Source organism: Heterodontus francisci, chromosome 12 (assembly GCF_036365525.1).
Source record: "Heterodontus francisci isolate sHetFra1 chromosome 12, sHetFra1.hap1, whole genome shotgun sequence".
In the NCBI taxonomy this organism is placed as follows: Eukaryota; Metazoa; Chordata; class Chondrichthyes; order Heterodontiformes; family Heterodontidae; genus Heterodontus; species Heterodontus francisci.
The window spans coordinates 36,926,095-36,941,008 of record NC_090382.1 but is presented as its reverse complement, the minus strand read 5'-3'; the positions used below and the strand labels follow the sequence as shown (position 1 = coordinate 36,941,008).

At 42.0% G+C, this 14,914-nt stretch overlaps 1 protein-coding gene across 1 annotated transcript in view; it reads right to left on the bottom strand.

The window, feature by feature from the left end:
* The window catches only part of LOC137375822 (zinc finger protein 346-like), a 44,862-nt gene that overhangs the window by 14,688 nt on the left and 15,260 nt on the right, over window positions 1-14,914 (bottom strand). Inside the window, exons 5-6 of the mRNA XM_068043323.1 lie at window positions 11,519-11,737; window positions 1,645-1,744 (exon numbers count right to left, since the gene is read on the bottom strand). Of these exons, the coding sequence (XP_067899424.1) occupies window positions 1,645-1,744; window positions 11,519-11,737 (319 nt within the window). The remainder of the gene's footprint in view (window positions 1-1,644; window positions 1,745-11,518; window positions 11,738-14,914) is intronic.

The following is a 14,914-nucleotide window of genomic DNA, read 5'->3' as shown; positions in this document are numbered from 1 at the left end:
CCTTTTACTCCTACTCTGTTTACTGTCCTTTAATCCTCTATCCATGCTAATATATGACCCCCAATCTCATCAGTCCTTATCTTGTGCAACAACCTGTGACACCTTATTGAATACCTTCTGAAAATCCAAATATACTACATCTACTGGCTCTCCTTTAGCTACATCATTATAAAATGCTAATAGATTTGTTAAGCCACAATTTCCCTTTTATAAAGCCATGCTGACCCTAAATAATCATATAACTTTCTGTTACCACTTCCTTAATAATAGATTCCAGTATTTTCCCAGCAACTGATTTCAGGCTCACTGGCCTGTAGTTCCGTTTTCTCTATCCCTCCTTCTTGAATAGCAGTGTCGCATTTGCTACATTCCAATCCACTGGGACCAGTCCAGAATCTAGGAAATTTTGGAAGATCACAACCACTGCATCCAATAACTTTGCACCCAGCTCTTTTAGAAGCCTAGGATTACCTTAGTCATACAAGGGATACAGCAGTGCAGTGGTTATGGTACTGGACTAACAATCTAGAGGTTGAGTTCAAGTATCCCCATGGCAAGTTGTGAAACTGAATTAATCAATCTGACATTTGCAAGCTCGCATCAAAAGAAATGACAATGGAAGCTACTGCATGGCCATAAAATACCTCACTGGTTCACTAAAACCTTTGTGAAGGGATACTACCACCCCATCTCAGTCTGGCCTACATGTTGCTCCAATCCCCTGTCCACATAGCTGATTCTTAATGCCCTCTGAAGTGGCAATAAATGTAATTCTATTAGCATTGTCACATCTACAGAACAAATTATAAATACAAAAGCTGGCACCAGATGAACCCAGGATTGGGAAGAAGTATGACCAACAGTAGAGGTTGTCTGGAGCTGGAAGAACCAAACACCTTCTGCCAACTATCTAAGTCAATGCAGAATCTGTCTGCCCTAAGCAGCAGAGCATGGCCCTAATTCAACACCACTAACAGATATGCTTTGCAGTTTAGCAGTGTGCAGAATATTCATAATACGAGTGCATCATAAAAACAGCGCGGGCCTACTATGCAATACTGTGAATCAGTTACTGGTCAGTAGTTAAATTTTACCTGGTATACCTGATTATGCAACCAACCTGATTAATGAAATGAAGTGTCCTAGAAGTATGATCTTCTCGCCTAAGCTTACAATTTGGATTATTTTCACAAATACATGGCTCTTTCAATACTTCAAATTTATGAGGAATTCACAAAGATAAGTAAAAAGGACTTCCTCAACGGCCCATGTAACTCTGTTTTGTCCATTATAGAGACAACTGAACAAAGGAAGCACTTCAGTTTTCCTTCCTATAGTAATTTCACCAAGGTGGAACTCAAATGCAAAAGTAAAGACATCTCATTCAGATTTAAATGCACACATTCCAACAACCACCCCTGCACACACCAGATCACTGTTAACCATGTTAACGTACCAAAATGGCTTTCGGCACCCAAAGTAAAGATAATGGCAGCAGATCCAATGGGCTCAACCCTGATACAAGCCAAACTAAGTTTCTATGAGTTATAGCACATTTTTGTCTGTCCTATGTAGATTGTTATGTGATGGTAAAAACAGGATAACTTTTATAGTTTTGCTTAAAAAACAGGTAAGTGTACTTACTGGTTCTGGTGTTTGGTTCCCTGGATGTGTGCCTGATACTGTTCTATTGAGTTCAGAACAATGTTACAGGTGTTACAGGGGTAGCCTTTAGCAGCAGCAGCTGTGAAAGATTATAATTTAGTTACCTGCCATTATAAACAAATGTTGAATAATGCAATTCCCTGCTTATAAGAGTACATTTTCCAAGTTTTTTCTAATTTCAAGGGCACTTATTTTATAACTATTTGCTTAGCTATCCAGTTTCCTTTCCTCATCCTTTTCAATTTCATCCCTCAACAGCAATGGATCTTATCCATACTCTATAGCATGGTCAATGTTATGGAACATAGATTTAAAAATTTTGAACTGAATTGCACCTTTTAAACAGGATTTAAGGACAAGAGATAGTCCAAAGTTTTGGTCAACTGTAGTAACAACACACAGATCAGTCATCATCTATAAAGAGAAAAGGGTAGGCTGTTATATTTTCGGTGTGGACTCTTAATCCAAACTGAGGCCTCAAAAATGGTTAGGAAAAAAAAGGGGTGAAAGGAAAGGATCAATAGGTAACCCAGTCAGAGAAGGAATTAAAACTTTCATGTCATCTAATAGCCTTCTGTTAGTGATGAATCTATGTAAAATGTTGCTAAAACTGTCTGCAGCTTTGGGCTTCACACTAAAGGATGCTAAGGCAATACAGTGGGTACAGCACAGATTCCAAAAAGTGCTACTGGCATGAGGGAAACATAAAAGTATAGATTTAAAAATTGGGACTATTTGCTTTAGAACAGATGATATTAGAGGCAATTTGATAAGAGCAGTTTAAAATGATAAAAGATGTAACATAAATAAAACAACCTTGCCAGTGATTGAGAGGTCCAAAACAAGCAGATAAAACAGCTGCCTTCCTTTTTGAAACGTTGCAGAGTAGATTGTTATGACCAGGTGGGAAAGAGGTGTAGGGTTCCCTTTCAGCCTTCACATGGTATTACTGTAACAGGGTCTTATTTTTAAAGACAATGTTTTTAGCTCCCCCTTGGTGAATCTTGTTCGCCGCTTTCCAATTATAAGGCAAAGAAATGAGCACAAACAGGCTTTCTTAGGTTTAAAGAAAAGTTGAAATTTATTAAACTTCAACTCTAATTCGGTTAATGCCTACGGATACACGCCGCGCCCCATGCTAGTATGCACACGCGATACACACGTGCAAAGAGAGACAGGAAAGAGAAGAAAAATAAAGTGGAAAGGTTTGAGGCAGTATCTGAAGAGTTGTTGTTACGGTTCTTTGAACTCACTGTAGAGTACTTGATTGTAGGTAGATCTTGTTTTTTGTTGGGGCCCAGTATTATTCTTAAACCTTGTGCGCTGTAGGAGACTTTTCTCTCTTGGGGTTCATGTGTCTTCAGTGGATTCAAAGGCTTGTGAGAAAGAGATGGGAGCAGACAGGAGAGAGATCTTCTCAGTCCAGGAGCAAACAGCTTTCTGCTCAAACAGTTTGTACAAATTCAAAAAATTCAGGTTGCCCAGCAGGCGAGTCATGTGACTAGCTGGTTTGACCATGTCCGTTTGTGTATTCAGCCATCTTAGCAGTCAACCTTGAATGCAAGCTCCCCCACCTTCAAAGTCTGGTGATCAAAAGTCCATTGTGGGCGGAATGTCAGGGAATGGCTGCTTCGTCCTTCCAAACGCTGTCTGTTAATATGCAAATATCTTTTCCAACCACGGCTGATCTGTTCAACAAGTCCTCCCCTCACTCCAGTAACAGTTTAAAATCATTGTTCATGGCAAAATTAATGTGCCTCATCCTTGGCAAGTGAGAGCCTAGCATGACACCTTCACACCCAATGGAATGAAATGCAACTTGAGAAAAGGTGCATTTCATTAAAAGGGCCGAGAAAAATGTAAGATACAGGAAAAAAAACATGCATTTCTCTCATTCATTCATAAATCCTAAAACTTATTACAGCCTGTCTTCTCTTGGTGCCAGTGCTGCTTTAATTGCCCCCTTTTTGGCATCCTGATAAACATGTGGGGTTTTTTTTGGGAAGTTTCTCTTCCGTTTGCCCATTTCCATGACTGCCTAGGGTCTTTGTTCCTGCTGAGGTAATTTAAAAGAAAGTCAGTAGTGGCGGGTCTATCCTGAACTCTCTTTCAGTGCTTTGCTAAGTCATGCAAAGGCTTTTGACTTCAGGGGATGGGTGGTTCGCTTTTTTTCTGACTGTGGGGCAGGATTCTTTGCTAATCTCCCCTTTATCCCAGAGGACACTCCTGCCTGCAGGTATTTGTGCAGACTCCACTGCACTCCCCTGTGGCACTTCAGCTTGGTAAGGCATCACCCTCATGGTTTCTGTGCCCCCTAGAGGTGTTTCATTGTCTTTGCAGGTTCCTGTAAATGCTGTTAGCAACTCTGGTGGAGTGGTTCTAGTGTCTGCATTTACATAGGAGGATGTGGAGTTTAATTTTTCACATTTTGCAGAGTTGGCTGACCGGACAGTAGTGCTTTCATCCAGGATTCTTCCCGGACTTCCTTTAACCTGCCCTCTTGGTCACTTTTTCCCCTTCTCTGTCTAACCTTTTGTCAGCTTTGTGCCTGCCTGTCACCACGGCAGGGGTCCCTTACAGTCCACCAGAGCTCTGCTGGAGGGTCCTCCTAACACCGGCATAGGACTTCGGGGTGCTGGTTTCACTGTAGGTGGGGTTTCCCTCAACCTGCTACATGTGGCAACTCCTGCAGTACTCCACCACACCTTCGTGGAGTTTTGGCCACTTTATGCGGGCTTTGGTCTTTCGTATACCGACATATAAAGCCACTGTAGTCTTATGGGCCCTTCTTAATACTTCTGCCCGGTACCTCTGTGGCACCACTAACTGGTGAATTACTTTCCACTTCTCTCAGGTCTGTGAGGAGAACTCAATTTCCTCATCAGTACCTCATTCTTTAAACAGTAGCAATCAGGGACTCCCTCTGCTTCACTCTCAGACTGGGCAGCCTGTGCTAACTCTCACAATGCTGGGTCGGCTCACTGAGCCTCAGCTAGGGAAAATCCATTTAATTCATTCCCTAGGTCTCCTAGCTTTCCAAAGAAAGTCTCGGAAAGGCAAACCTCATTGTCATCTGCCTGCAGTGCCAATTCAGTCTCCTCAGGGGGAGCTGGTTTGATTATGGCCTGATCTACTACACATTCAGGGAAACTGCAGGGGTCCGTCTCCCACCACGGCCCTGTCTCTCTGACCTCCTGCGATCTTTCTTTCACTACTTGGGGGGGGGGGGGGGGGGGGCTACCACCTTCACCCCCGCCAGATCATTATCTAGGAGCAGGTCAACCCCGTCCAGAGGCAAACTAGGGACAATCCCTATGGTTAGCGGTCCCAAAATTAGGTCGCAATCCAGGTGCACCCAGTGTACAGGTACAGGCATACACTGGCCTCAAATACCATTCACCATCATTCTGGTGTTCACTGCATTCTCTGTGGGGAAAGGTCAGGCCTTTTCCCAGTAAAAGGGATCTAGTGACCTCTGTGTCCGAGAACCCTCAGGAATCCGATTAAATTTTCCTACACTTGCAGCCATAAGCTTCCTGGGTCTCACTCTTACTGCAGTTAAAGTCACAGCTTGATCTGCTGTGCTTCCAGCAGTCAGCTTTTAAATGCCCTGCTTTTATTACAATGGAAGCACACAGATCTCCAGGTCTCACTCCTGCTCATAGCACCTTCCTTCTTGGCTGGAGGAGGGCCTTGTGTCTCCTGCTTTTCTTTCTCTCCCAGGACTGCTTGGGCTCCTATCATCTTGCTACCCGTTGTTCTTTTCAGATATATGGGGGCGATTAGAAAAGGTTCTCCCCGGGAAACCGACTTATAAATTTAAAACAAACTCAACGGCCAAAACGGCCACTTGCCGGGCTCACTGGACCCGCTGTTCCTCGACATGGGTCTTTATGGAGAATGGGAGAGAGCGTTTAAATTCCTCTAACAGAATTACTTCTGAGATTCTCATAGCTCAGCTGTACTTTAAGAGCCCTCAGCCACTGGTCAAAAGCCTGCTGCTTACTTCTTTCAAATTCCAGATCCGGGCGGCACAGCGGTTAGCACCACAGCCTCACAGCTCCAGCGATCCGGGTTCGATTCTGGGTACTGCCTGTGCGGAGTTTGCAAGTTCTCCCCGTGACTGCGTGGGTTTCCGCCGGATGCTCCAGTTTCCTCCCACAGCCAAAGATTTGCAGGTTGATAGGTAAATTGCCCCTAGTGTAGGTAAGTGGTAGGGAAATTGAGGGGATGTGGTTGGAATATGGGATTAATGTAGGATTAGTATAAGTGGGTAGTTGAAGGTCACACATCGTGTGACAATTATCACAAGTCGTGGGAGTCAGTTGCCAGCATTCGCCAGAGCTGGCGGGCAGCCATAAAGACAGGGCTAAATTGTGGCGAGTCGAAGAGACTTAGTAGTTGGCAGGAAAAAAGACAGAGGCGCAAGGGGAGAGCCAACTGTGCAACAGCCCCAACAAACAAATTTCTCTGCAGCACCTGTGGAAGAGCCTGTCACTCCAGAATTGGCCTTTATAGCCACTCCAGGCGCTGCTTCACAAACCACTGACCACCTCCAGGCGCGTATCCATTGTCTCTCGAGATAAGGAGGCCCAAAAGAAAAAAGAAAAAGTATAAGTGGGTAGTTGATGGTCGGCACAGACTTGGTGGGCCGAAGGGCCTGTTTCAGTGCTGTATCTCTAAATAAATAAATAAAATAAGTTTGATTAGCTTGATTCGAGGGTTCTAAACTTTTGACGATAGGCTTCGGGTACCAATTCATATGCTCTGAGGATAGCATTTTTGGTCAGTTCATAATTTGATGAACTCTCATCGGGCAACAGGGAATAAACTTCATGGGCTTTTCCAATTAGCTTGCTTTGCAGTAAAAGAGGCCAGGTCTCAGCTGGCCATTTTAGCTGCCTTGCCAGTTTTCTCAAAGGACACTAAAGTTCTTCTACATCTTCCTCACTGAATTCTGGAATTAATTGAGCTAGTTTTGACAATCCTCTACCCAGCCCTGAATTACACTTCTCCATAATAGCCATGTTTTCACTGAGGTTACTCCGTCGCTCCCTAATTAACTCAACTCTCTTCGCATTCTTTCAGGAATATTCTTTCTCTCCTGCATTTCATTTTCTTCACGTTCCTTCTGGAAGGCCCTTTCTCCTTCTCTTTCCCTGTCTTCTAATTCAAGTTTGCTTTGTTCCAATTGTGTCTTTGCTAGCAGTACCCTCTCTGGGTCTGCTTCTAACCCTGCTTCTGCTTCTTCAGATTCAAGGGAAAAAATGGTTGGCCAACAGCCTTAGGAGTTCAGACTTCCCAGCCTTGCCACGTACAGTGATTCCATACTGCTCAGCCATTTTTCTCAGCTCCTCCATAGACAGTGCTTTTAACTTATTCCAAGTTACTTCACCCTGGCTTGTGGAGCCACTAGCTTCAGTTGCAGACATGTTAGTATTCAATCACACACAACCACAAGAAAACCTGTATTGAAACCTTGCTCTTTTTGATTCGGAACAATTTGGCTTCCCACGTCCAATTTCTCTCATTTGTCTGTGGGTAAAATTCCAGAAGTTAGCACCCAAATTTCGACCAGGTGGGAAAGAGGTGTAGGGGTCCCTTTCAGCCTTCACCTGGTCTTAGTGTAACAGGGTATTATTTTTAAACACACGGTGTTTTTAGCTCCCCCTTGGCGAATCCTTGTTCACCGTTTTCCAATTATAAGGCAAAAAAAAAGCACAAACAGGCTTTCTTAGATTTAAAGAAGAAAAGTTGAAATGTATTAAACTTAAAAGTCTAATTTGGTTAATGCCTATGGATATAAGCCACGCCCCACTCTAGCATGCACACGTGATACACACATGTAAATAGACAGAAAAGAGAAGAAAAATAAAGTGGAAAGGTTTGAGGCAATATCTGAAGAGTTGTTGTTACAGTTCTTTGAGCTCACTGTAGAGTCCTTGATTGGAGGGGTAGATCTTGCTTTTCGTTGAGGCCCTTGTATCAGCCTTGTTCGCTGTAGGAGACCTTTCTCTCTTGGGGTTCATGTGTCTTCAGTCGATTCAGAAGCTTGAGAGAAAGAGATGGGAGCAGACAGGAGAGAGATCTTCTCAGTCCAGGAGCAAACAGCTTTCTGCTCAAACAGTTTGTACAAATTCAAAAAATTCAGGTTGCCCAGCAGGCGAGTCATGTGACTAGCTGGTTTGACCATGTCCATTTGTGTATTCAGCTATCTTAGCAGTCAACCTGGAATGCGAGCTCCCCCACCTTCAACGTCTGGTGATCAAAAGTCCATTGTGGGCGGAATGTCAGGAAATGGTTGCTACGTCCTTCCAAACACTGTTAACATGCAAATATCTTTTCCAGCCACGGCTGATCTGTTCAACAAGTCCTCCCCTCACTCCAGTAACAGTTTAAAATCAATGTTCATGACAAAATTAATGCGCCCCATTCTTGGCAAGTGGGGGCCGAGCATGACTAGATGACTGCTGGAACATTTTTTAAAAATTCATTCACAGGATGTGGGCGATATTGTCCATCCCTAATTGTCCTTGAGATATGACCGAATGGCTTTCTAGGCCATGTCAGAGTGCAGTTAAGAGTCAACCATATTGGTGTGGGTCTGGAGTCACTTATAGTGTATGAATGGCAGAGTTCCTTCCCCAAAGGACATTATGAGAATAGTGTAGTTTCATGGCCATCATTACCAGTTTTTAAAAATTCCATATTTATTTAACTGATTTTAAATTCCCCAGCTGCCATGATGGGATTTGAACTCATGTCTTCAGATCACTACTCCAGGCCTACGAATTACCAATCCAATAACATAACCACTTTGACTCAAATTTGTTAATTAGTAAACATGATTGGGAGCTACGTATGACTTCAGTTCTGATGAAAAGATGCACATATAAAATTTAATAGCCCGTCTTTTCTTTTACAGATACTGTCTGACCTTCTGTGCATTTCTGCAATTTTGTGTTTTTTATTTCACATTTCCAGCATTTGAAGTTCTCCCTTTTGATTTACTGTTTATGGCAAACTAGTTTATTTTCTTGCTTTGGTAATGTAGCTCTTTCAAATCTTTACTGCTTCAGTAAAAATTGAAGTTACATAACAGCCTAATTACGTTAGTAAGTGTTAATACTATGTGGCAGAAAAACTAATCCTTTTTTTTTTAGATGCAGGATATTTCACATCTCTCTAACTTTGCAATTAATCGATAGCTTTAGCTACTCATAGTAAGCCGGGCATTCTATGTCCGTCAGCCTGATGTAAAATGGGCTGCGGATTGTTGCTGCTGGTCTAGACTTCTCTCATCCTGACGTCTGATGTATTTTCTGCTATTCATACTGCAACAATACAGGCACATTGGCTACCTGTAAACTCCGGTGTCTAGCATTCTGAAGTCAAGCGAGAGGACAACAAAGCTAACTCAGAAGAGGAGTCTGTGCAAGTACAGCCTTGCATAGGCCCCGTAAGGTAGTGAAGACTTGTTCTTTTAAAAATATATTGACAGGCAGCACACAAGGAACCTCTTATTGCCACAGCAGAAGACCCCGGAAAGCTTCAGCAGCAAATATTCACTCACAGAATGGCACAAGAGGCCAGTGATTGAACCTCTGGTATGGTTATTACCATGGAGCCAAAAAAAAAATTCAGCCCTGGGACTAGGGAAGCATCTCCGTGGCACTTACCTGTCTCATGTCCCCGAATGTAACTGTCAAGCAGAAAGCCAAGGCCTGCGTGTGTTGCAGGGAACTTAGAGAATACGTTTTCCTCAATTAGAATGCATCTCCAAGTTCCCATCCTGTCACTCCTATTTCCATATTAATTTTTTTTTGACTAAATTCTGCTTTTGCAACGAGTACCAAGGCTACCCAAGCCTCCCAGCAATATAAAGAACATCTCCCTTATGCTGACAAACTGGTTTTCCATAAAACAGTAGAATTAGACACAAAAAAAGACATAGAAAGGCAACAATAAAGCACACAGTGACTAATGAGGAATGAGAGGTCTGAAACATATAGGAGAAACTGAGTCGAAAATTTTGCTATTTTTGTTTCCAATGAATGAAATCGTATTGTTTAAATTCTGAACCATGTGTCTTATGGAAACTCATGTTTGAGCCCAGAGCTTTGAGACAGTGTAAAATCTTTTGACATCCACTCATAATTCAAGCAAGCAACAGTAATTTGGTCATGTGAAACTTTAACGATTGCCAAAAGAGGCATTTCCCAGAAGGAAAAATTAAGCTATGTAGTGGGGAGAAAAGTGTAATATCAACACAACTCAATACAAAGCTAACTAGTATCTCACCACAGACAACAGAACAAGAAATTGATACATGCCTAACTGTTTTAAACCAAAATATATGCTCCCCAATGGTTCAGCTGGATCAAGACTGTGAATAGCTAAGTCTTACAGACCACTAATATTCCAGCTTCAGTCAATATTAATTGATGTCAGCTATGGCTGTGGGAGGAATAGTGTGCGCACAGGAATCAAAAATAAGCCACGGTCATTACACCAATTCCTAGTGGAAATGCAAACAGACAGCGTACAGCTGAGCTGTTATGTCCTTCATGGAAAACAGCACATCAACACTCGCTGTCTAATTTAACAAATGATCAACTGTGAAAGGGGCTACAGGTTACCTGCGGAACCAGACCCCAGCAAGCACATCAGAGCTGCACACACAAGCAGCGCAATACAACTATAAATGTGTCCTTTTCTGGATTTGTAGGATATTTCAGCCAAGTGTCAATGGCAATGACATGACTGCAGACCAACAGTATAATCGTTAAAAGCTTTGCAGGCTTTCAAACAGAAATACACTGTTCATTCCTCAGATGCAACAATTTGTTTCAAAATTAGCAGGAGAAACACTTTCAAAGGGCTAGACTGCAATGAACAAATACTAACAATGCAAGTTGGATGACACTGGTTTTCAATCACCCAGCAAGTAATGCAAGATCATCACTGACCAGATAAAGGCAAGAGCAACATAAATCATTCATTTTAACTGCATCACAGGGATTCTGATTTTATTCTTTGCGTAAATACATAAATACTTTCTACATCACAATATTGCAAGATCCATCAGCTTTGAAGTGAAATAAATGGTGGTTTTCCCTACACAAACAATGTCAATATAAAGCAAGCAACATCTAACCTACATATTTAATTAGTTGTATTAGACTCCATTTGACTTTTCCACTAAATAACTCAGGAAGTCTATACTTCTATAATAAATAATAATCTATAGTCTGTACTTCTAATTGTTGCTTGCTAATGCGTTTACTTTCTAATATGTTCGCCACAAAAAAAATCAGAACTACAAATTAAAAGATTTGAGCAAACATATGGAATCCAACAGCATTTTTCTTAATTCACGATAAAATTGTGATTAAAATTGGTAATTATGCTTTCCCAAGTTGAACACTACATTTCAAGTGTTATTGAAGGTACATATATTTTAAAGTAACGGAAGTTTCCAGAGATGTTTCACAATTTGCTCAGCTGGGTTTCAGTGGGCAGGTTTTGTCTTTATATATAGGATCAGTTCCTGGGGTATAGAATTACAATATTTAACCCAAAATTAAGATAATGCACAAATGCTGATAATCTGAAATAAAAACAGAAAAAGGTAGAAATACATAGCAGGTTTGTCAGAATCTGAAAGAGAAAAAAAAATGATGGGCTGATGTTTTGGATGTAGACTCCTCTCTAAATTCTAAGGTCTATAACAGCAAGGTAATCTTTATTTTATCAGATGCTGTGAGGCCTATCGTGCATTTCCAATGTTTAATCCTATTTCCAGCCACATGCAGTATACAGTGTACTAGCTGTCTGCAGGTTGTATACTCACAGTTACTACCAGCTTGTCCCAGCTGCTCCAACAACTTTGCTTTTGTCTCACGCTTCTTGTGCCTCTTGCCCACATAGTGTTGTTTGGCAATAGCAGGATGGTTAAAAAAAGCTTGACACAGGCTACAGTACTTGTCAGGGTCACTGCTCCCAGGTTCAACATTGGACTGCACAGTAGAAGTCAGGGTATTTTCTTTCTTTGCCTTAGGGGCAGCTGCAACTAAAAAAAATAAATTCCAAGTTGTTCACACTGCAGACTGATCTGGAGAAAGTAAAATTTATCGTCATATTATCTTGAACAATATGGCAAAGCAAATCAACTTCCATTCAGGCAGCCATATGTTAAGGAACAGATTATAACAATTAATTATTTAGTGCTCTCCCTGCCAAAATCCTAGGATCAACAAGGACAAAGATCGTCAAGAGTTACTATAGCAGAACTATTTTTTGAAATTTTCCTACTGACCATTTTAAAGTTTCTAAATAGTGTGTTCTGGAGAACCAAACCAAATTCCTGTTACCACCTAGCTTTTACTTTTGCAATAAAATACCACGAGAACAAAAGATTTAAAGTATCAAGATACAAAATCTAAATAAATGAAGCCTCAACTTACATGAAATTATCTTCAAGGTGCAATATTACAGAATTCATTAAGAAATACAAACACACAATCCCTCCCAATTCAAAGACTGCAAATATCTACTAATTTGTAGAAGGCTCCTTGAAATACAGAAAAAAAAATCCTTTAACTAATTTAAATATAGGTTGCACTTACAAACTTAGGTATCATTTCTTAGTTTGCAAATTTCCTTCTGGCCTGTGACCAACCAGCAGAAAGTTCACAGGCTCCTTCAGCCATATGTAAAAAGTAACCTACTAAAGGCACTTTTATATTGCTCTATTGTCTTCAAGGTGGCTGCATGATGCCAGTGCTGCTCTTCCTCATTTATATTCCAACCTGGTCCCATTCTCGATTAGACCCCACCTAGAATCAGAGCCTTTGAAACTGTTGCCAGTTCACAAGACCCATAAAAAGTGTGCGTCTTCAACCATCACACAAATTGAGTGCAGCTGATGGAGAGAAAACAATTTATTTCCCGACAGCTTGTCTTAGAATATAAAACTGCTTTAGTTCTGCAATCTCTTGCTCTCCAAGCATAAGGCAATGTGTTAGCCTGGCTCAGTTTGCAGCATTTTCACAGAGCGAAAAATTGTGGGTTCAAATCCTCCTCCAGGTCTGGATACTGATACTCAAGTATAATACTGAAAAAGTACTGCATTATCAGAGATAACATCCTTCAGATGCCACATTTTCCCACATAACAAGTCTTGAAAACAATCATACATGAAACTTTAGGAGACATTTGAGACATAAAAGTGCCAAGTAAAATTAAAACGTTAAGTCTTATCAAAGCTGTTCTCATTCTGGTACTACAGACGAAGCACTTGAGGAATATAAAGACAGTAGGAAGAAACTTAAGAAAGGAGTTAGGAGGGCTAAAAGGGGTCATGAAAAGTCATTGGCAAACAGGATTAAGGAAAATCCCAAGGCTTTTTATACATATATAAAGAGCAAGAGGGTAACCAGGGAAAGGGTTGGCCCACTCAAGGAATCTATGTGTGGTGCCAGAGGAAATGGGCGAGGTGCTAAATGAGTACTTTGTATCAGTATTCACCAAAAAGAGGGACTTGGTGGATGATGAGCCTAGGGAAGGGAGTGCAGATAGTCTCAGTCATCTCATTATCAAAAAGGAGGTGGTGTTGGGTGTCTTGCAAAGCATTAAGGTAGATAAGTCCCTAGGGCCTGATGGGATCTATCCCAGAATACTGAGGGAGGCAAGGGAAGAAATTGCTGGGGCCTTGACAGAAATCTTTGCAGCCTCATTGGCTACAGGTGAGGTCCCAGAGGACTGGAGAATAGCCAATGTTGGTCCTTTGTTTAAGAAGGGTGGCAAGGATAATCCAGGAAATTATAGGCCAGTGAGCCTTACGTCAGTGGTAGGGAAACTATTAGAGGATTATTCGGTCCAGGATTTACTCCCATTTGTAAACAAACAAACTTATTAGCGAGAGACAGCATGGTTTTGTGAAGGGGAGGTCGTGTCTTACTAATTTGATTGAGTTTTTTGAGGAAGTGACGAAGATGATTGATGAAGGAAGGGCAGTGGATGTTATCTATATGGACTTTAGTAAAGCCGTTGACAAGGTCCCACATGGCAGACTGGTACAAAAGGAGAAGTCACACGGGATCAGAGGTGAGCTGGCAAGATGGATACAGAACTGGCTCGGTCATAGAAGACAGAGGGTATCAGTAGATGGGTGTTTTTCTGAATGGAGGGATGTGACTAGTGGTGTTCCGCAGGGATCAGTTCTGGGACATTTGCTGTTTGTAGTATATATAAATGATTTGGAGGAAAATGTAGCTGGTCTGATTGGTAAGTTTGCAGACGACACAAAGGTTGGTGGAGTTGCGGATAATGATGAGGATTATCAGAGGATACAGCAGGATATAGATCGGTTGGAGACTTGGGCGGAGAAATGGCAGATGGAGTTTAATCCGGACAAATGTGAGGTAATGCATTTTGGAAGGTCTAATGCAGGTGGGAGGTATACAGTAAATGGCAGAACCCTTAGGAGTATTGACAGGCAGAGAGATCTGGGGGTACAGGTCCACAGGTCACTGAAAGTGGCAACGCAGGTGGATAAGGTAGTCAAGAAGGCATACAGCATGCTTGCCTTCATCGGTCGGGGCATAGAGTATAAAAATTGGCAAGTCATGTTGCAGCTGTACAGAACCTTAGTTAGGCCACACTTAGAATATTGCGTGCAATTCTGGTCGCCACACTACCAGAAGGACGTGGAGGCTTTGGAGAGGGTACAGAGGAGGTTTACCAGGATGTTGCCTGGTCTGGAAGGCATTAGCTATGAGGAGAGGTTGGAAAAACCCGGATTGTTTTCACTGGAACGATGGAGGTGGAGGGGCGACATGATAGAGGTTTACAAAGTTATGAGCGGCATGGACAGAGTGGATAGTCAGAAGCTTTTTCCCAGGGTGGAAGAGTCAGTTACTAGGGGACATAGGTTTAAGGTGTGAGGGGCAAAGTTTAGAGGGGATGTGCGAGGCAACTTTTTTTAAACACAGAGGGTGGTGAGTGCCTGGAACTTGCTGCCAGGGGAGGTGGTGGAAGTAGATCCGATAGCGACGTTTAAGAGACATCTTGACAAATACATGAATAGGAAGGGAATAGAGGGATATGGGCCCCGGAAGTGCAGAAGGTGTTAGTTTAGGCAGGCATCAAGATCAGCGTAGGCTTGGAGGGCCAAATGGCCTGTTCCTGTGCTGTTCTTTGTTCTTGTTCTTATTTTAGTTTGGGTTACAAGACGAGTTTTGATAAT